This window comes from Watersipora subatra, chromosome 7 (assembly GCF_963576615.1).
Source record: "Watersipora subatra chromosome 7, tzWatSuba1.1, whole genome shotgun sequence".
NCBI lineage: Eukaryota > Metazoa > Bryozoa > Gymnolaemata > Cheilostomatida > Watersiporidae > Watersipora > Watersipora subatra.
In genome coordinates, this window is record NC_088714.1 from 64,269,419 (window position 1) to 64,293,796 (window position 24,378).

The 24,378-nt window shown below is 34.6% G+C and overlaps 1 protein-coding gene across 1 annotated transcript in view; it reads right to left on the minus strand.

Moving 5' to 3' along the window:
* Positions 1-24,378, minus strand: part of LOC137400992 (uncharacterized) — a 91,420-nt gene that overhangs the window by 29,887 nt on the left and 37,155 nt on the right. Inside the window, exons 5-6 of the mRNA XM_068087332.1 lie at positions 17,625-17,849; positions 16,145-16,277 (exon numbers count right to left, since the gene is read on the minus strand). Coding sequence (XP_067943433.1) covers positions 16,145-16,277; positions 17,625-17,849 — 358 coding nt within the window. The remainder of the gene's footprint in view (positions 1-16,144; positions 16,278-17,624; positions 17,850-24,378) is intronic.

A 24,378-nucleotide genomic window follows, 5' to 3' on the forward strand; every position in this document is an offset into this window, starting at 1 on the left:
ACTACCGTATGATAGGACAATCTTGTGCCAACACAATCTGTTTGAACTATTATAGCAATAACAAGTAACAGTTATTAGCGGAGAACATTGGCTAACAGAACATTTCAGGGGTTGATGTAGATCTGGCCATCCATAGGAGCTTATTTGAGAATTTAACAATGAACCACAGTTTGAATGCCAGGAGTTCTAATTGAACAGGCAACGGCTGTCTAAAAAGATAATGAAACTTATGAAAGGTTGGGAAGTTAAAAAGGAGCCTAGCTTAATCATTCTCCAAGTTTGTGATGACAGCTCACACCTAAAAAACAGAAGAACATTGTTTGGTTTAATCCAAACTTGTAAATACTAATGATTGGATCCGATAAGCGCCCCTAGCCCATATAGGTTGCTGTTTTTTTTAGGTTTGGCTAACAGCTGAAGCCAAATAAGTAACTAATGTATTATTATTATTGTACCAGAAAATGTGGCCAATATCTTATTATTGGGTTATATAACATCTATAATAGATGTTATATAACTCAATTATAAGATATTGGCCAAATTTTATGGCAAAAATTTCATTAAGAGTTGAAAAACATGTTTTCTTGAGTTGTTTGTGATAGATAGCCAAGCTACTTAATTGCAACGCAAATAAATGGCATTTTGTGCATTTCAAAAGCATAGTAGCCAGAGCTAATGCTTTCACTTCTACATATACAGTTAGGTAGTTGGTATAATGAATCAATTTGGGAGTGGCTACCGGTTTCTGTCTAGATTGCGTAATAGCAAATGTGCTGAGGTTCTACCGTTCTGCTATGTCATACTCTGAACGTTTGCTGAGCCCTAGGTTTGTTGTTGATCTGTATTTCATTTTCATAACAATAATTTTATGAGCCTATAAATCTGGAATATTTGATATAAAAAAATTTCATAAAAGGCTTTTATAAATAGACTTGGAAACAATATTTCAGTTTGTTTTTATAACTTTTTTGTGCATTGATAAAGCGATGTAAAGTACAATCACTACAAAGCTAAAACAATCCTCCTCAATATTTCTTACTCTTACAAAAATATTACTTTCACTACCATCAGAGTCAGTGCTGCTATTTTTTGTCGGTTTAATGAAAAAAAAAGTAAATCTGAATTAGCTATAATATCATCAACATAAGTAATTATCTGTTGTCTAATGTAAGTTATGTATCTTGGTCTACTAAAATTCACTAAATGCCTCTCATCTTCAGCTCTGTTGTGATACTCTCCTTTACTGTTAAAGCATACGTAGCTCACTGACTCCAGCAAAACAATGCTACTAGCATAACTCATCAACGACAAAAACAGATACAAAAACCACAGCATAATTGCTTTATAATAGCATACCATAACATACCTTAGGCAAGACTAACTAATGACGAAAAACATCATGAATACTTTAACAGATGATTGAATGTGAGCCAGTGCTAAAACTAATATTAATGACATATTTAATGACAGACTTAATCCTACTCTGCTTATGATAGGTAATCCAATTCACATGTATCTCGGAAGGTTCTTACATAAAACTTACACAATAATGTTGGTTTTTTCGGTTGGAAATTTCCAAACAAAAATTTAAAATTATCTTGTGATTCAATGCTAATTTTATACAACAAATTTTGGACAACATTGTCAATACCATAAAAGTCCTAAATATCACTGGTTATGTTGTCAACGGATAATAAAATCAGGCTACTACGCAATTACTGGGAAGTTCGCGAAAATGCGCAGTCGACCATATATTTCACATAACTGAGCATACGGCAGTGAAAGCGTATACGACACTGTATATTGTTAGTCATATGTATATTTAGTGATCGAATCTTAGGGAAACCAGAAACATGAGTGTACCAGGACCTTTGAAATTGAAATTGAAAATTGAAAATTGAAATCCATTGAAAACTACCAACTAAAAATGTATAATGGTAAAAATTAGATTTAAAAAAAACAAAACACCAAAGGTAATATCAATTAGCTACCTATAGGAAGTGCAACTTTGGCTTTTCCAATCATTGAAAGAATATACAGTAGGCCTACATTACGAGCTCCTGCAGCATAAATAATATTTTCCAGTGAAGTTTACAATATTTTGATTGTACAATATAAGAACAGTAAAATACATGTGAATTGCACAACCCATTCAAAGACCTTTCCAAACTGACCTTTCGGGCATACAAAGAGGAAAAACTTGACGTAATTTTTTTTAAATATGTGGGGTGTACTGTAACTGCAGTAATATTAGGGTGCATTGACAACTTTTCACTGTTTTTGATCAACCTCATTTGTTTTTTACCATTTTTCAGTACTTCCACAATAACTTGGGGAGCGTACATCTTTGACATTCATTTACAACAATTTACTAATTTTTCTAAACAGCAATGTATAATCTGCAAAGGAAAACTAATAACAAATATTTTATGTCTACAAGAAAACAAAACAACAAAATATTTTACAAAAGCTGTTCTGCCTGCTCATCACCTATCTGTATTCAGAGGTCAAGGTTAGGAAAAAATAGAACTAGTGATGATACTCCCACTCGTTACATTCACATTGGTGGACTTACGCTGTAACACCTGCGCCAATCAATCGCCTTTATATTTATGAACATTGCACAATTACCCTATTCTCTGTTTTGTCGGTACATCTGGCAATCTGTCACAACCAACTAGATTGCTACGAAAATTATATACATAATATGTATAATGCTATATTCACATAGTCTTCTCTCTTACATGTAAAGCAATCAATATAAACTAACGTTTAAATCAAAGTTGAGAACTCACTCGACTTAGCATGTAATATGGAATTTTTTTGGTAGTCGGAAGCAAAAACTTTACAGAAATGTATGTCGTCTAGACTTTAGTTCTAAGAGGTATAGGCCTACGTTATAGGAGCGTTTACTGTATATGGTAAGAGTGATGGGAGTGATAAGAATGGCTTAGCCTTGTGGTTAGTCACTCTTGTTAGTAGACTTGCGGTCTGAATGTCATGAGTCCAATATACTGCAAGGCGATTTTCTCATTGCTAAGGCTTTATCGCTATAATTTGGTGAATGAATGACAGACAGACAAACATTGAGATTCGTGTATATATATATATATATATCTGGATTTAACCCTGCATTTATTTATTCTAGCTTGTTCAAACTGCCATTGTGTTATCTTAAAAATTCTAGCAGCAAGGCCAAACGGCTAACATAAATAATATACAAGCTAGGGCCCAGACAGTTCTATTTTCCAAACAGCTTTCTGTAAACTGCATCATCTGATTTGCTCTAAGGTCAGCATTTAGCATGCATGCATATACCGTAACAAAAATAGGTATTTTTAATGTTTTATGTTTGAATGTACATGTTGGTTCTAGTAAGTGTTACAGAGCAGGCTTTATTATTCACATGTGTGTTCTACCACTCTTTAACTAGCTTTGCCTTACAAACCTGGCCCTTCAGGCTGAGAGCCACATAATGCGTATATAACGAGTATGTAATAATATTGCAAAATACTAGATAAGCAGCTGTAATAACATTGGCCTTGCTTTGACTGCAGCAGCCGTAAATAACATCTCTGTCACATCTAGAAATACTGTGACGATTAGTGTTAGTCTTGCTTCATAAATAGGTGTATTTATAGGCCCACAGGATAAACCCGGCAATCAGCTGAAACTTGACCACTCCGACCCATATTTCTCAGTCCATTGGTCACCTGCACCTAAATTAGGCAGGGCTAAGAATAAAGGGAGTAACAGACAGAAATTTGTGCCTGTGCCAGCAACTATAGGCAATGAATTGGTACACCACAATTAGCTCTAAAGGTTAGCTCTGAGGTTGATTAGGTAACATTGTTTTATGGACTGGCTTGATGATCTGGCCAAATACAGAGCTGAATGCAAGCTGATTATATTAATTAATCTTGGCTTCACTCACATTTCCATTGCTACATCATCCAATACGACTAATGTTGAAGTATAATCAAAATAACTATATTATAGCATTTGTAGACTCCTCCCCTCCTGATACATGGAGTTTTTAAAGAAGGTGCAAACCAACGGTGAAGGCCTCAACATCGCTTCAAAATCTTATAAATCGCACCGTCAAATACTTCAAAACCACTCCTGTCTCTTAAATAACCCATCTAAGAACTGTGGTAACTGAAGGCCAAAACTTCATGCTGGTTGCTTTCATGACATCAAGGCCAACCTTGCGGGTTTTCAAAAAGGGCACCTGGCTACATAGATGTTAATTAATATTGAGGTCAAGCCTTTTTACTTGTGGCTGCTACATGCCAACAGACAGCGTGTGTAATAAGAAAATTGTGATAATAATTGAATTTTCGCATCTGGTTGCATTTTTTCGACAATTCATCTCAACAACTATTAGACATGGTCATGATAAAAACACTCTAAAATAATTTGAGTTATGACATACTAAACTTTGAAGTATAAAGAATTTATTGTATTATAAACATTTCCAAGTTTTCCAAATATTTTTCAGATATATGGTAAAAGTGAGAATCTTTTTGTCCCCTTGTTAATAGATGTTTGTGTGAATCCCTGTTGCTATCTTCGTTCAAATGTCATTCATGGACAAATTAAAAGTATGTTGGAAACTCATTAAATAAAAATGAGACTGTAAAAATCAACCATTTCAGTTAAGCACACATGTTTTGGCTTTATTTTAAAAATTGTAGTTTTGCAAAAATATATTTGGCATATAATTTACCAAGTTTAACTAAAAAAACCTCATAGTCTCAGATTTTGATGATTTTTTTAATATGTTGTTGCCCATATTGAAAAGCGCTTATATCCCAAATTTTGATATTCTAGGGTCATTGGTTCAGGTGCTAAGAAGATTTCAACATTGACCATTTGTAGCCCGAGTTTGAGGGCATAGCACATCTACATGTAGCTGAATTTAGACTCATATGATCTGAAGAATATACAAGTTAAATATCTAGATTTTTGTGTCTACACAAAGTTTCTATATTTACACAAACAAATAGGTTTGAAATTTTTTGGATAAATAATGGGGGAGATAACTTAAACCAAAAAGGAACGAAAATGCTATTTTAGCGACTATTCAAAAACAATTATCCCTCCTATCATATAATTTGCCTTTGTTTCTGTTATTATTTCTGAATTTCTCCATGCCTCAGCTATCCAAAACTAGTCTCATCTTCTCTGTAGATGTATCAGGTCAGCGTCTGGAAGCCATACAAGAATAAGGTCTTTGTCAAATTACTGCAAAAGGAGAGGTCAAGGTCAACCTGCGGTTTCAACAGTCGCACATTTTTCTCATGTTTTACACCAATTAGCATATGCAGATTTCATTAAAACTATCACAAGTTTGTGTTTCAGCCTGTAAAATGCTGAAAATTGAGTTACAAATGCCCTCCAAACTCCTTTAAAACTTGCCTCAATCAAATGAGGTTATCCCCCCTTGTCAAGCTTTAACTTGGCTGATTATTAGAATATTATCCTATCAAGTTCAAATATGCCGTGTAATTTTGATTTGTGATTGTGATAGTAATGAGCCTAAAATATTTTCTTAACTTACATTCCTCAATGTTATCAATTGTTGTAGCTTCAAATGCATATGCTTTGCCTGAGTTGGTGGTAGATGGCAGCGCCACAGCTAATAGAACATGCTCTTGTGGTACCCAGCAGATGTCATCTTGCTGTGGCCATGTGAAATTGTTTGTTGAGCCTTTGCACATGAATCTCACATTAACACAAACGTTCTCTCGATCATAGCCAATTGCCATCCTCATATACCATCGACCATCATATATACAGGCCAGATATTGTCCAGGTTGAGGTGTTAAGGTATTGCTGGTAACATGTGAGTCATCAGTCTTCCCAACTTTGTATTCTTGTAGCATACATTTTTCATCAACCAGTGGTGAAAGTTTGCAAACTTCAATGGCTGTTCTACTGAGCGGCTTGAAACAGTGCAAGTTCTGAAAACCAATGACTCGTTGTGCTGCCTTGAACCTTGGTTTTTAATTCGCTGCTTGTTCTGCGACTTCTTCAGTGAGTACATAAAACACCTCCACCCCAGCAATGTTTTCTCTAGCATACTTGCACAGTGGTTTAGCACTGAGCAGTCTTTCTTTTCCTGACTTAACTAACTGCTTGGAGTGACGGGTGGCCAGTCTCTTGACCACCTCGCGAATCCCATCTCACGGACCTTTTTCATGTGAGATGGCAAAGAAGCTCCAAGATGCTGTAAGATTGAAATCAAGCTCATGTTAACATAAGTTGGCAAAGTTCTTGTAATTCTTGTATTGGGCGCCAGATCCATCACTGAAATAATTCACATGAGTCACTTGAGGTAGGTTTTTTTAATGAATCTGATGAGCGTTCTCTGGAATGTATGTATACAATCTAAAATGCGTTATCCGGATTTTACGCTTTGGATTGTAACCGAAAAGTGCTGCAGAAATTGTTTGCGATGTATTGGGTCACATAATCAGATTACGACTTGCCGATTAGACCAAACCAAAAGAAAACGGTAAAGTAGCAAGCATCTATATTTGATACGGTGTCTTCGGTAAAACCCAAAGTGTTTGTCATAAACCAGTTCTATGATAAGTTTTACATTGAGCTTTTTATTGGCATTTTAATTCACATGAGAACATCACGTGACAAGACAATAACCAAATATCATGTCTACGTCCAAGAAATAGAGAGATTCGAACCTACGGCAGCTTTTCGTTTTTGAGCTTTTAAGAGCTTGTAATTACATTTTCACACATTTGGCACCTACACCACAACAGAGTAAGACATGGTGAATCTTCTGATACCAAATAACTGTAATGGGAATTTTGTTGCAGGTCAACCTTTAAGTCAGGAAAAGAAAGACTGCTCAGTACTGAGCAACTGTACAAGTATGCTAGGGAAAACATTGCTGGGGTGGAGGTGTTTTATGTACCCACTGATGAAGCCGCAGATTAGGCAGCGATTTTGGAGCCAAGGCTCAAATCAACACAACGAGTCATTGGTTGTCGGGAACAGCACTGGTTCAAGCCACTCAGTAGGAAAGCCATTGAAGTTTGAAAACTTTCACCACTTGTTGAAAAAAATGTATGCTACAAAGATATAAAGTTGAGAAGACTGATGACTCACATGTTACCAGCAATACCTTAACACCTCAACCTGGACAATATCTGGCCTGTATATATGATGGTCGGTAGTATATGGGGATGGCAATTGGCTATGATCAAGAGAACAATGATGTTAATGTGAGATTCATGTGCAAAGGCTCAACAAACAATTTCACATGATCAAAGCGAGAAGACATCTGCTGGGTACCACAAGAGCGGTTTTTTATTAGCAGTGGTGCCACCACCTACGACCAACTCAGGCAAAACATATGCATTTGAAGCTACAACAATTGATAACATTTAGGAATATATGTTAATAAAATAATTCAAGCTTCATTACTATCACAATCACAAACCAAAAGAAAACAGAAAATTTGATAATGAAAGGATAATAATCAGCCAAGTTAAAGCTTGACAAGCGGGATCATCTCATTTAATTAAGGCGATTTAAAAAGGTGTTTGGAGGCCATTTGAAACTCAATTTTAAGCGGTTTACAGTATGAAACACAAACTTTAGATGGTTTTAATAAAATCTGCATATGTGAATTGGTGTAAACATGAGAAAAATGTGTGACTTTGTTGAAACCACAAGTTGACCTGGACCTCTACTATTGCAGTATTTCGACTAAGACGTTAATCTTGCAGGCTTATGGCTTCTAAACGCAGACCCGATGCATCTACAGAGAAGACGAGACTAGTGTTAGATAGCTGAGCCTTGGGGAAATTTAGAAATAATAACAGAAACAAAGGCAAATTATATGTTAGGAGCAATAATTGTTTTTGAATAGTCGCTAAAAAAGCATTTTTGGTCATTTTCGGTCGGAGTTATCTCCCACATTATTCTTCTGAAATTTTTCATTCGTTTGCTTGTGTAAATATACAAATTGTGTGTAAACACAAAAGAATCTATACCTCTGACTGGTATATTCTTGAATTTATAAGAGTCTAAAGTCAGCTAAATATGCTATGCCCTCAAACTCAGGCGAAAAATGGTTCAAGTTCCCCAAGTTTCATGATCAGATAACGACTAGATGATTAGACCAAGCCGAAACAAAGCTGTAAAGTAGCGAGCATCTGTATTTGATATGGGTTTCTCGATAAAACCCGAAGTGTTTGTCATAGACTAATGCTACGAGAACTTTTCTATTGAGCCTTGTATTGGCCTTCAATTTCACGTGAGAACATCAGTTGTCAAAACAATAACCAAAAATGCTGGACTAGCCTACGTCAGTAAAATAAATTGATTCCAACCGGCGGCGATTAACTGTTCGATTTAGAGCTTTTAAAAATTGCAATTACATTTGCACATATTTTGCACCAACAACACAGCAGAGTAAGACATGGTCAATCTTTTGATACTATACACCTGTAATGTGAATTTATTTTGTGCAAGTCAACCTTTACAGCTTTTGATTAAAAGCTCTTAAATTAAAAATTAGATTAAAATTCTTGTTATATATGTTGGATGAAATGTGGTGTACTCTTGCATGTGTGACACAATAGTTATGATATAGTTAACTAAAAAATTCACACACGTCTAAAACCACCACTTTTTGTGAGATTTGCAATGTAGCTCTCTGTTTCAAAGTTCAATGTATTACACGAGCTAATTATATTTATCAAAGCGTTTTCATAAAAAGATTAAAATGTTGATATCATCGAAAATGTTGCAACTCTTACTCACTATTTATTGAGTAGGACGTACAACTAATATTGATGTCATTATTTGGCAAATACTTCCTATAAACCTTTTAAACCAATATTTTGAAATTGTCCATTGCATAAAGTTTTAAAAATCGTTATATAATCGTTGTATTTTCCTTCTTTTGACTTTCTGCATGTTGTTTTATTTGATTTGGCTGCAGGGATGTTTCAAAATTAAAATTGAGAATTTTTGATTGCATTGATAAAGTTCAGAAGGAAATGTTTACTCCAAAAAGATGTCAATCGTTGCACTTCCTGTTCTCCATCCAGTGATGTCATCGGCTATTGCAGCCAAGTTGGGTATTATGCATATTTATTGACGTACATATTATTTGTGTTTGCTTATGAGTGTTTAGATGCAAATTAGAATGTAAGCCTATCCTTAGATACACCGCTATAGCCAGTTTCAAATATTATAAAGATAGTTTGATTAGAATTAGTCCCACTGGTTTGCTTTAAATACTGTATGAACACATGAGTATCCATTGATAACGTGACAGTATGTCTATTTTTATAAACAACTAGCATGACTATGGATGTAATTTTTGGAGAGGTCTGAGCACTTTTTTTGTGTGAGCATTGTAACTGGAATTGAGTTTTGCTAATTTTAATCTTAAAACATCCTGTCTGTCAGAACACCAAAAACAACCAACAAAATTTCAAATGATGGAAAAACTTCAATACTTTTTGACCAACTATTTTTGAATTTGACAGGAAAAGAGGCCGTTAAGACATCGAAGCAAATGAACTATGTATTAAAATTGAGACTAAAATGTCACAAGCATCTTAATTACTGTTTAAACCGTATAATAATTGCTGACATTTCCAGAAGCGCAGCAAGCGTTATATTAAAGTGTAACAGACAGCAAGGAGAACCACACGTTTTTAAAAAGCTTGCGAAAAATCATGGCAGCTTTGACTATCCATCATCAGTGGCCTCTAAGCACAAGTTGTCTTATCCTGCATATATGCACAGCTACAAGCAAGGTGCCTGGATGATTGTATTGGTAGTTCATTAGTACAGCCTTTTCATTAGCCTGTTCTCCATCAAATACAAACTCCAAGCAGTTCTACTTGTAAATGTATGAGAGTGTAAACTGATCAGTTCTTTAAAATATTTTTTACAAATGTTTGTTTGCATCTCCTTGCTGATTTTCTACTCATAGTACAAGATTGCTGGGACTGTTCTTGATCAGTGTGAAAACCTAATTTTCTCAGCTGTCGCTATCCTTGTGCTTTTCCTCTAGCTGTCTCTGGCAGTGATGTTTCATGAACGGGCTGAATTCTAAAAACTTTACCTCGGGAAATTATCAAAGCAGCAATTTATTTGTAAAAAATAATTTTTTCGTTGCAACTTTTCAATATTTACCCAGTATGAAACCTTACCTATTACGCAACGTTTTTCCCAAACCTCCAACCATGGCTTAGAGCAGAAGGAGGCCCAGAATTCTTATTACAGAAAAACTGGTACCCTGTCAGTCTGGCAAGCTGAATTTGTAAAATTATTACACATAGGCTATGGGCCGAGCAGGCAAAACAGTTCTAGAAATGATGTTCCTTTGGCACCCCATTTTGGTGGCATTTTCTGCAGTGATTTAGACTAATTTTGGTATGGAGAGCTCAAAACTGAAGAGTTGCCACAACTGCTATTCCCACTTCTATGATAAATTTGATAAAAAGAATATATTAGGAATTATCTCCCCTATAAATTAAATTATTTCCATAGAAGCGTCAGATTTGCAACTTTTTATCATAATTATTTTGCTGTAATTTAGGATGTCATTGGTGAAGTCGAAATTTATCTTCTATCTATTTTCGAACATTCCATATCGTACTATTGTTACACCCACATGTAAACTATATACATGTATAAATGAATATGTACATATATGTATGTAAATAATTGTATGGTTTAATAGCTTTATTTTACAAAAACTATTCAAAACACTATAATTATGTTTTATAACCTGACACAGATTAGTTATGTTTTATTACCTGACACAGATGAATAATAGAAAATAATAAGATACAAGATAAGTGCATTCACTGTTTGAGCTTTGACATGATTTGTGTAGCTCACATACATGACTCTCAAAAAATTAACTTAATAAACATTGACTAGTCACTGTCTAGAAAGCTGGAAAACACTTTTAAAGAGCCTGAATGGTCTGTTTCAAATAGTGTACGCTTCAAGTTGTCTGCAATCGCTACTAGATTCACAGAACATATGCCATCAGAGACAAATAACAGCAAAATTGAGCTTGTTATGAGAAAACACTGTGAAGTGAGTGAGTATTTCAGAAGTCGACCTTCAGCAGGTAATGAAAGGACTCTGGGAATCATTTAAGTTTCAAAGCGACTTTATTCTCTCTGTGAAACCTACACACGCAGACTCTATGGCCAAGGAGATAGCACCCAGGAAAATGGTACAGACTTCAACTGACTAACAGACCGGCTGTTTGTGTCTAGGTCTAAACCAGTCAGTCCCTCCCTTCAATCGCTGAAAACCATGTGCATTGTGTCAATTATGTAGCAGCTATACATACATGTATATGGAAAGGGTCAACAACACAACTTGCCAAAGCACAATTTCCTTCTTTACATTGGTGGATACTGGGTAAGGAAAATGATGAGTATGCAGTAAAGTGTCATACCAGAATTATCGCCCCACCTGAAATTCTACAAGCTGTTCTATGGGAGTGTCAAAATCCAGGTCCCGAGAGAACTGATGTGCCAGTATCATGGCAGAGCTGCCTTACACAGAGCTTTACACATGCATGCACTGAAACAAAACTGTAGCAGGAGTAGCAGAAGATGCCGATAGTGAGAAAAATGATTAAGAACTAAACATATTGAACAAATAGTTAGGATATGCGATATTTTGAAATATCCCAGCTCGTTTTGTAAGACTGCTGATATTAGCTGTTAATAATACCACTAATAATAATGCTAATAATAATCACCAATTATTATATTCCATGATTCATCAGTTTCAGGTTATAAAACATAATTAAAGAGGTTTTGAATTTTTTGTGTAAAATAAAGCTAATAAACCATACAACTATACACACATTTACATTTACATATACGTATATAGATGTATATAGTTTACATGTGGTTGTAACAGTCGTAAGATATAGAAAGTTAGAAAGTAGATAGAAGATGAATTTTGACTTCACCAATGACATCCTAAATTGCAGCAAAATAAATATTATAAAAAGTTGCAAATCTGATGGTTCTATGGAAAGAATCTTATTTACAGGGGTGATAAATCCTAAACAAAATTTTATCAAATTTTTTTCAGAATTGGGAATGACAGCTGTGGCAACTGTTCAGTTTGAATTATCCATACCAAAATTAGTCTGAATCACTGCAGAAATTGCCACTGAAAGGGGTGCCAACGGAGATGCAAGAATAAACTGCCTTGGCCCACTGCCCAACATAGCTGCAAGGTGGTTAAGCTGAGCCGTTTTCAGTGTTAGTTGTTAGTGTGCACAGCTGCTCAGCCAAAGATTTGAGTTCAATTTCCCATGCAATGTTTTTCCTAACCTCTATATCTAGCTTTAGACATATGGACAGACACTGCTATTATTTATATTATTAGTGTCATTCTAAAAACTGTCTTCACAACCGGGTGGCTGGTAGGAGGTGAGCCAAAGCCTTAGCCTGATGATTTTTACTTTAACGAGTCATTTTACTGAATAGTCTTCCTTAAAATCTGACCAGCTCCTAGCAGCACTGTTTTCTGAGTTGTTTGAAAGACTGTTGAGCACTGACCTCAATGAGATATGACACAAGCTGGCTGAATAATGTATCAATCACTCCAACCACTACATACATTATATTACTTTCGGTTGAAAATTCTACAGCCTTCGATGCTCAAATCTTGCACTTTGTACATCTCCTTTATATATTTCCTTCTTCTTTTTACTCTGGCATCACATATGATGGTTATACAACTAATCTGACAATCTGTTGTTTCTTTTTTGATCAGTACTAAACCTTTCACTTTGTCATTCTCAGACACTGGCTCTACCCTATGATTATACTATTATGCTGTGTGTGGTATGTTATGCTTCTTACAGATACTCCAGTAATCTGCTGAGGCCACTTGATCAAGTCAGAGATTGTATTCAGTTTGTGCAATCTTTGAGCACTTGTTTACAATATGGCTGTTTCACCCTTTGTCTTACACAACCTGCACTTAGTTACCATTCCTGGAATTGGTTTGCAGTGCTTAGTCTTGTGCTGCTGTTATTAGACACCCTGCCTCTTTCTTAAGGCCTCTTTTTGTCATCCACTTATGTGTCCCCTACTGTCTGATTGCTTGTTTTCATTTGTTATAGTTCATTCATTAGTCTTGGTGTTCATTATCTAGCATAGCACCTTCTAGTTTTTTTTTTCTAAAATCTATCTTACATGTCTTATTCATTGTTAGTTATCAGTTTATTTAAAATATGTATATGTATGTAATATGTATTTTTTCAGACTGCGGCTTTCATACTTTACAATTATCATTGTATTGTTATTACTAATACCCATGGCAGTCCGCTGTACTTTGAGGGATGGTCATGCGTGTTGATAAAGTGCAGAGAATAATTACATCCACAATTATTCTACCCTTAAAGAAGACAGCTCATTATTGCATGTGTTAGGGTAGTCGACTCTTAAGCTGTATGCCACCAGTAGCCAAACCAATAAAAATAGTTTTTTTAATCTCTGCCCCTAGCTTCAGAGGCACAGACAAAATTGTTGCGTACTATAGAAATTATTGACTACTGTCTGCTCTGTTTGATGTTTGCCTATTAAAACCGGTAAAAAAGGAAAGCCTGAACCTGTTGTTCATTAGATGAAGTAATTCGCTTAACCACTCTCCGCTTGGTGAGGTAGCATTTTATTGACAAACAGCAACGCTTTATTCAATACAAATATACAAATATAAAGTGCTAGTAGAAGCAAAAAAATGTTCTTTGTAACTATTGATGCATTGTTGTAATGATAGCCAATGAACTAAGATAAAATAACTGAATTTTTGCTGCCTTCATCAGAAAACTAGCTGCAAGCGATTCTTACAGTATGTTTGTAATAATGTAGCCAGAACAGTGTAAGCTTTTTAATTAGTGGCTTGCCTAATGGCCTGTTCATGGTTTTCCAAACACTTGTTATGAAGTCAATTAACACTTTGATGCCGTATAGGCCGTGGGCCAAGACAGTTTATCTTGCGTTTCCATTGGCACCGTTTTTCAGTGGAAATTTCTGCAGTGATTTAGACTAATTATTGTATGGATAATTCAAAGCTGAAAAAGTGCCGTAGCTGTCATTTCCACTTCTATGAGAGATCTGGCGAAAATGACATTTTAGGATTTATCTCCCCTGTAAATACAATTTCTTCCATAGAAGCATCAAATTTGCTATTTTTATCTAAATTATCTTGCAGTGATTTAGAATACCAGGGGAAAAGTCAAAATTAACATTCTATCTATTTTTGAACATTCCATATCCTTCGATTGTTACATGCGCACTAAAACTATATACATGTACATATGTATATGTACATGAATATATAACTGTATAGTTTAATAGCGTCATTTTACAATACGAAATAAAACATAATAATATTTTGTTTTATAAACTGACACTGATGAATCATAACAAATAATAAAAACACATTGTGAATACTTTGTATGTGTTTAAATAATAATGTCTCTACTTTTGTAGAATATATCTTTTAAATTTATTTGGTATTATATCGTTTTTGTAATTAAGTATCAATATTTTGTTGATTTCTTAACATTAATATCAAGAGATGATTTTTTAGCGTAGTTCTGCATGATCATACTATGTTTGCATAAATGTGTTGCTGTTTGCTATTTATTTTTAGCACTGTTGTGAAGTAATAAAATACAAACTATTTTAATTGGTTTTAATGCATTTACAACTTTTTGGATAAAAATGTTAGGTAAAACAGCTGTTTTAGTACCTACCATTCAGTCCCTTCTTGCCATGACAATAACCAGTCAGCCAACATCCACATTTGCAAACTATATTTGTTGTACAATAAATAAAATGCTATGAGTTTTTTATATTGAGGAAAAGAAGCCAATTTACACATAAGTTCAAAAGATAGACCACAATCATCAAAATCAAACCATCAGTTTTAAAGGTTTACATTCAAAAAATAACTTCTTGCTAATTCAATTCATAATTGGTTTGTTTATTATTCACATCACATAACACTTTGATTTCATGCCTGATAAAAACCTGCCTATAAAAGCTCAGCTGGCAGCCATCAGTTGTGCATTTTATTGCAAAATTTGTGGTAAGGAGACTTAACTCTTAAGTGTGTAAAAATTTTACCTATGAATTCATTAATTTTGGACACATATCCTTGAGGAGACAACTCCAAGTTCAAAACTACCTCTAACGAATTTAAAAATATATCCTCGATAAGAGGCAAAAATGTTCCGCCTCCTATTATCAATTTGCTATACACATTTTAGATAATTTATATATATACGAAGGCCTCTTATTAGGGGGCCTCCCATCCTACATATTTTGAGTATATATATATATATATATATATATATATAGAAAAGTCTTTGGACAGAAAATTGATTTGTATTTAACATATTACAACATTTGCCATTCGAACTTTCAAACTACTGTACATATCATGAGAAAAGTGTTTTGTCTTATAAACAATGAGAAGTAGTGAGAGTTGCTCATTATTAGCCTGCGTGCTATTAGCCAGTACGTTTAATAATGTGAGCGAACAGCTTCTTGTAACGTTATGCGATAACCCGTGTTGTACGCAAAGCCGTTAGGTATTTCACTCATATAATGACTTATATTGGCAAGCTAGCAATTCAGTTTCTGTAGTCTAGTGGGTAGGGTGTCCGACTGGTGAATGGCAGAGTCCGAGATCAAATCTTTTTCGGTATGGAATCTTTATTGCAAGATCTTAAGATCTATAGCCGGAATGCGTACCAACATACAGACATACTTTGAGATATATATACAATAAAGCATAGGCTAAAAGTCAGCATAAATTTCTGATACTAAAGTAGAACTTTACTGCAAATTTGGAAAGAAATTTACTAAAACTTGACTAAGCATAAAAACTACTGAAATTTTCATATTACACAAAAGGTGTGTAACAAATAAAATAAAATCCTTAATGAGGACTACACATAAAATTTATTGTATATATATATACATAAAGGCCGGTATATATATATATATATATATTTTTTTTTTTCTAGGGTACTCCACAATCATTTTTAAAGTAAAAATGTTTTGAAGAGATTACTTGTTTAATTCATGTTTACCTCTCGTAGAGCTCTCTTCTTAGAAGATGGTACGGAACTGGGGAACTTGAGTTTGACAAATATGTGCGTAGGCTTGTGAATAACTTTGCATTGCTGTTCACATTTCTCACACAGGTTATAATCATAACACATTCTGTCAAAGAGACCCAAAAATCCTATTAGCTTAGCCTTTGTGTCCAAAAGTAAAACTGCTGACACGAGTCAAAATCAAAAATCAGCTATGGGTAGGCATTGCTTAATTGTCAGCCACGTGTTTTTAGTTGCTTGCCGTTAATTGCTCCTTGTTTACTACTAGTTGTTTACTACTAGTTGTCTACTACTAGTTGTCTACTCCTAGTTGTCTACTACTAGTTGTCTACTAGTAGTTGTCTACTACTAGTTGTCTACTACTAGTTGTCTACTACTAGTTGTCTACTACTAGTTGTCTACTACTAGTTGTCTACTACTAGTTGTCTACTACTAGTTGTCTACTACTAGTTGTCTACTACTAGTTGTCTACTACTAGTTGTCTACTACTAGTTGTCTACTACTAGTTGTCTACTACTAGTTGTCTACTACTAGTTGTCTACTACTAGTTGTCTACTACTAGTCAATAGATAGTTGTCAGTTACAAGTTCTCAACTGCCAGTTGTAACTTGCTAGTTATTAAATTTTCTTTGTCAACTGCCAGTTCACATTAGTTAATTGTCAATTGCTAATTGTCAACTCCCATTTGTAAATTGCTAGTTGTAAATTGATAGTTGTTAATCGTTCTTTTCAACTGTCAGTTGCCAATAAATAATTATCAATTACCTGCTGCCAATTGCTTGTCGCTTGGCAATCATTGGCTAGCTGCAGTTAGCCAATGAATGGTGAAAACTTCATTTTAACTGAGATAGGTTTCATCTGGTTGGGTGAGCATTGAGCTTTGCAAAAATTAATAAAAAAATTTCAGGTTTTGACCAGCTGTTAATCAATAGTTCAACTATCTTCTTAGAAACTTAACCTAGTTTCATAAATAACAGTAAAGTGAATACATGACCTATATTGACCACATGACCTAGTTTTCTCATATTTGCCTGTTAAGGCTGGCTCACACTATATCACCGTAACTCGCCGTTGATGCCAAAATAATTCAATGATCGTTGATGATAACGATGTTCACACTGTCATCAACACACTCCGTTGCTCGCTTCAATTTTTTTAATTTTCCCCAAAGAAACCTTTTTTTTGCCAGAAACAGAATCACAAACAGAAATATATAAATAAAGCTTTCCGCATCATCGCCGAATTGGTGCACATTTTACAGGCTTGCGTAGATACTCAGCAAACTGTCAAGATCGTTTGACAGCTGCAAGTTTTTCTGACGCATCCGCGTTGTTTCGTAAATGCCATCAATTCATGGTGCACATAGTCTATGATGAACGTCAAAAAACCAACAGTGTGAACTAGCCTTTAGTGTCAGACACAGAGGCTATGCACATATTGTCTAATGACTCACCCACACTTGAATCTCGCACCAACAACCAGTTGCTTGCAGTTGCTACAATTGACTCCGGTATGTGCCATCTGATTTGTCTGATCTTTGTAGAAATCAAACATCAGTTGAGTAGAACTAGGAGCTATTGTAACAGGATGCCTCAGAACCAGGAAAACATGCTCAGCCTTATGAATAACTTCAGACATAAGTTCACATTTTTCGCATAAGTCAAAGTCAAAGCAATTCCTGTGAAAAATCAATAAAGGAGATAGCCATTATGCAATTTTTCTGACCTACTGAATAACATATAATGGAAAATTGAAGGAATAGCACACTTAAAAAAGAACTTTATTTATTTTAAGTTCTTTTGTGTAGTTTTGAATTACGATTTAGTCCTGGCATACCAATTACCAACCCAAGTAGAAATAACTATTGTACTTTCATTTCCTTTCTGATTTTTTCAATACTCTATGTATTCCTTTCCGGCTGCTTCATGTTCCCGCTGCCTCATGTTCTTTTACAATTCTAAAGCCTTTCTCTGTCGTTAGTCTTTGACAGCATATTTAAAAAATACAAAAATGGTTATGCATCATGTTCTCGCTGCCTCATGTTCTTTTACAATTCTAAAGCCTGTCTCTGTCGTTAGTCTTTGACAGCATATTTAAAAAATACAAAAATGGTTATGCATCATGTTCTCGCTGCCTCATGTTATTTTACAATTCTAAAGCCTGTCTCTGTCGTTAGTCTTTGACAGCATATTTAAACTAGAAATTCCACTGTCATACAGCCCACGACCAAAGTGATATTGGAAAAAAGAAAGGGTACTGATGGTTGAGAAATGCAATATTAGCAGTCAAATGGCACTGCAGTGCAATAGGATAACTGCAATGGTAGCTGTAATGTACTGGGTGGGGGTGTTATTATATACAACAAACAGCAATAATAAGATGAAAAGATTATATGTTTAAATCTCTCCCCCAGCAATAGGAGCAATGCAATATTGGCCAATATTAGAAGTAAAATGCACTGATATTATTAGAATAACCAATATTATTAATATAGTAATAGGATAAAACCAATGCACAATTTTGTTTACATTTCAAAACGTCATAGCTAACAATATCAAGAAGTGATATTTATATAGATTTTTAGAAAATCTATTAAAAAAAGTGTTTGATCATGACAAACAGCAATAATGAAAGGAAAAGATTATATGTTTATCTCTCCCGCTGCAATAGGAAAAATGCAATATTAGAAGTAAAATGCACTGATATTATTAGAATAACCAATATTATTAATATAGTAATACAGAAATAATAGAAAACCAATGAACAATTTTGTTTACATTTAAAAACGTCGTAGCTAACAATATCAAGAAGTATCAAAAAGAATATCCAAACTTAGTAAGAGTAATACAGTAATAATAGAAAACCAACGCACAATTTTGTTTACATTTCAAAACGTCATAGCTAACAATATCAAGAAGTATCAAGAATAATATCCAAACTTATAATTAAATATCGTAATCTTATAAGAATCATTAGAAAAAATATCATCGTCATTTCCTTTACTTACACTGCGTTGAACATCAGTTAGAATGCCAAAGTACTCGAATGTTTCTAAAAAGTCAGATACTTTGAAATCGGCAAAGATGAAACGATTTCAGTACTCCTACGTTAGTGACAGAAACCGTCGACAATGTCATAGACTGGTGAAATGTGCACATTATTTTTTTGCTAAATGCACACAATTTAATCGTTCTAATATCTGTCGCCCGGCGTTTCAATTTCCGGTCTTAGCTTTTATTAAACCAAGCTTTTCAAGCGTTTTGTGGCGATTTTCGTCCAAATAAATCTGTCTATTTGTGTATAATCCGATCAGATGGGTAAGTTTTTAGAGAATTTCGAGAATCTACAAAGACTTGGTAACATATTTAAATATGCCTATATGTGTTTTGTATCGTTATTATACTTTAACTAATCTACAAAATGATGGTTAAATTTGTTGATGAAATTTTAATACAAGGGTTCGTCTCATTGTTGATGAATAATTTTCGTAAGTTGTGTGCTCATACATTTATCATAAAAACTCCCAAACCTCGCATCCGCTCGTTTGGTCGTGGGAAAATACAAAAATGGTTATGCATCATGATCTCAAAGATTTTTAAATACGTGCCTGTTATTTGACCTTCACTGTGCTAGTTAGCTTAGCCTACTGATTTAATAGCACTTATCTACATTGTATATGGTTTTCTAGTGTGATCAAGAGAAGCTCATTCTGTCCTACAAATAGCTTACCACACAATGAAACACTAACAATTTTGTTGTGTTTTCAGCTAATATGAAAAACGAAATTTATTGCTTCTGATCTGCAATAGCTCCAAAAATATAACAATATTTTTTAGTCATGCTAAATAATTCTCATAATCGTACCATATTATTTGATACAATCAAGTCACAAAACATAATATTTACTTTTTTTCTTTCATCGTTTAATTTGCTTTGAATGGCCTTGACCAGTGGTATTAAAGTTTATATCCATTCTGAGAATTATGCTGTACATCAAAGCCATCGTGAGTTGAATCAAATAATCTTATAAAAACTTATGGCATTTCATTTAATTTGCTTCACATCATAAGAAATTCGTGATAGTTGCTTTAGGTATTTACTATATCTATTAGGTATTTACTAGGTAAATGGCCAGCGTCGCCCGGGTAATAAAAAAATCTTTGGACAGAAAGTTTAATTTTGATGTAAAACATATACAGCACCATTTCAACTTTTAAACTTCATATCATGAGAAAAGTGTTTTTGTGCAGTTCAAACGAATTAGAAGAAAAAATAAAACAACTGTAAAGGTTTTCAAAGTTTTTGAAATAGCTTTAACTTTCAAATTTCATATCATTGAAAGAAATGTTTTGTTGAAATAAATTAGAAGGAAAAATATAACTGTAAAGGTTTTTAAATGTAAATGTGAAATCATTAGCTAGTAAGGACTAAATATAGTCAGTTTTGCTACGATTACTATGAAAAACTATTTGGTGTACAATTGTATGATTTTAATTTGTTCCATGTTGGCATCATATAGCAATGGTATAGAATATGGTATAAAAAATATATAGACAGTATATAATGTAATATATAGAATATAATATATAATATAGACAATATGGTATAGAAAGCCGCAGTAATTATCTAATGCAATCACCTCCTGGTAAAAGCTAATATCACTAAAAATAGTAACAAAATAATATGTTAACCTTAGTAATTATTATAGCTACCTACAATAACTTTAGTACATTTTGTGGTTGTGATATGCAAGAAAATGTAACATTACAATTAGTAGAGCAGAAGGGCATCAAAAAGCTGTCAAAAAAAGTGATTTATTCCTTTTGAAGGTGGGCTATGTGATAAGCGTGGCATCTAGATCAGAATTTTGAGCTGATTTCAAATATCTGGTTTCTACACCTCTCAGATTGTTCATTTTTGAGCAATATAATTAATATTTTAATTAAATAAATGTTTGTAATGTTTCGTGTGCTTCTACCAACAATGTAATAATGAAAATGGCATATACATACTAAATAATTAGCAATAACCTAAGTTGAAATCAGTTCTGATAACATTAAAATATTTATTCTTCAAATATTATAATATTAGAATTGTATTATATAATATTATGTATTCCCATTTTGGTTGATATTGTGGCAGCTTTACAGTTTGTCCTTGTTATTCCGCAACTCATATATCATTACAGATCTACAAAATGAAAAGTATTTTTAAAGACTCAGACCATGTATATACATGTATAACATTTTAGTATACATATATTAATCATTAATGCTTATTATGTTGAACCGTTTACTTTATTATGCAAGTGAAATCGCAATTAGTCAGTCTTTTATACGGTAGGACACATATGTATTCTAATCGAACATGAAGTGCACCTTTGGTTACAATACCACTCGAATACTAACCTTCTAATTCACAGTCATCTGAGTCTTCTGCATCACTACTTTCATCTCCATTCTCTTTATTTCTATTGCTTCAGCAGTTGCTTCTGCACATGTCTGTACACTTGAGATCTGTATTGTTGCACTGACAGCGATGAGACTGGCACCCAGTTTTGCATTGACAAAACATGTCCACGAGCACATCAGGAGGTGCTGGTTGTTGGGTCATCTATCTAGCTTTAAGCTCTCCACCTTCCATAAAACATCCATGTTGCTGGGGGATGGGGCATTGATGAAGATTTGCTTGACTCTTCTCTATATCGCGGCCTGATAGGCAGCCTTAGATATATGGAGATTTAACTCATCTAGTGTGGGTGGTAGGTTTGGTTGTAATGTGCAAGACGGTGAGCAGAAGATCTTATACCGTGCTTCATTGATGGAATTTGTCTCTTCACCATATAATCTGCATATGAATGTCTCAATAGATTATCTTATTGCACCATCAACTTCAAAATCTGTTCGCAATGATTTCAGTGGGTTACAGAATTCAAGATTGTTCTTTAGCAGCTTGAAGAAAGTTATCTTCTCATTGGAATAGAATGCGCTTACACTGTCGCATCCACTTAGAGCATTAGCCCGAGCAGTGCTTTGTTTACATCTCTCAACTGCTTCTTACCACAGCAGTAAATGAGTTTTTGTGATGGCAGCTCATCCACTAGAAATAGACAGCTTAGGAAAGCATCTGTGTCCTGGCACTTGACTAAAACTTGTGAGCTGGGTTTGTCTTTCATTATCTTTGTGATATGTGATAACATGCGCGTATCTGCTTCCTCGCGGTCTGGTGTCAAACTATCTATTTGGCTTACAGCGATTGATTCATCAAGGTCATAGCTGATCATGAGGAATTCTTAAGAAAAAGCTGTTACAAGATCTAGTTTCTGCCTCACAGTTGACTTCCTCCAAGTATCCTTTAAAAATTTTACTGAAGCAGTCTTGTTTGAGCCATCTGCTAAAAATTCAGACCTTTTTGGCACTGATTAGTTCTGACTAAACACAGCAACCTTCTGCCTTCCTGTCACACTTCTTCAAGTTCTCTCATCTGCTTTAATGCTGGTATCAGGGTATGTGTCACAAACAAAATCCACACGACGTGTGATATACGTTTGCAATACTAGCTGCCCGTTGCAAAAGCTGACTTGCATTCGTGCCAAAAGTTGGAGGAGCTTTCAGGGTCTGAATTTCGACCATAGTATCAACCACAACAGCGTCAAAGACTGGTAGCTGATCCTGGTTAACATAGATTGATGGTTGATCATCAACATCTTCCTCAACAGCAGCCATCAGAGCCAACTTGGCAGTCTTCAATATAGAGCCATCAGAGTTAGCCAGGAACCAGCTGATGGTGCCAAAAGAGAATGATAACACTTTTCTCAAATCCAAGTTACGCTGTTGGCTGATCACTAACAAATTCTCAAACAGTCTGTGCAAACACTTTATGATTTCTTCTTTTGATTTTTTCTTAGCTGATGGTAATGTGGTAAAGGTTTTGAGCTTGTTTGACTTGATGGATGCATTGAAATCAATCTCTTGAGTACTTAATCTCTTCTGGACAAATTCTGAAAGCTGTTTCTCTCCTATCACATTTGCCATTTCAAGATCCTGCTTCACTTCAATGGAGGCTTTTGCACCACTGGTAATATGTACTAGCTTGGTGGTTTGAAACGCAAACGGATTTATTCTTGCTGTCATGAGTCTTTCATGACTTCCCTCATTTCCTCATCAGCCTTCCATGCCTTTTCACGTATCTCATAACTTGCTACATCCGAACCACCCGGCACTAGCATCTTCTTCATGTCTGTATGTACAGCTGCTTGTTCTGGGTGAGATAGAGTCAAGCATTGAGAGGCCGATGATTCTTGGTAAACCCTATGATTCCACCGTCAGACTTTGAGTCTCTTTTAACTGTTTGCTCAATAGATTGATCACAAGCGATAGAGCTGAATAGACAGTGATGTCGTCATTGATAAGTAAAATACCCCTTCTTCATAAGAGCCCCATACACCTTGCTACGCTATACTTTCAGATTAGTCATTTCTGCATAGTACAGCGTGCCATATCTAGTGTAGTTTGTGTGGTCATATATTCAAAAAACCAAAGAAGGATCATCCATGTAATTTATCTATAAATTTATGTCCAAATTGTAGGCTATAACACATCATGTAAACTGCAAAGAGTTAGTTTTGCTGCTTACAAAATGTGCAGACAAAATGAAAACGTTTTCTTTTTCTCCCATCAAAGTACCATCATTATGGTGTAATCATCATGAATTTGTAAAGTTATAAATATGTAATCTCACCTTTTCTGCTGTATCACATTTTTTCTGTCTCTTCTCATGTCTTTTCTCAGCTCTTTCCATAACTAGTTTGTTACAATACTTTTTATAACAGGCAAAATGACATAACAAGTCTGAACTCTCATCGAAGTTCTCAATGCTTAGCACTTTTTGAGCAATTTCACATTGAATGCTTTCTTTTTCTAATATCAACCATCTGTTTGAATACTGTTTGGCTGTCTCGTATTGAAGTTTAGTCACTCCGTCTAGGGTTTCATTCACAGACTAATCAAGACAGTGAAACAAGCGGTCTTGCTGCATTCTTGGCATGGGTCAAGGAATGCTGAGAATTGACTCACTTAATCTCGAATAAAAGCATTTATTAATTTTTGAGATTATAAAATAGTTTTCTTTGTCTGATATGTAAGGTTTTCCAACCAAACTTGGAGTTGCCCCCTCCCATTTCGAAAGTGCTCTCTAGCTCAGAAATG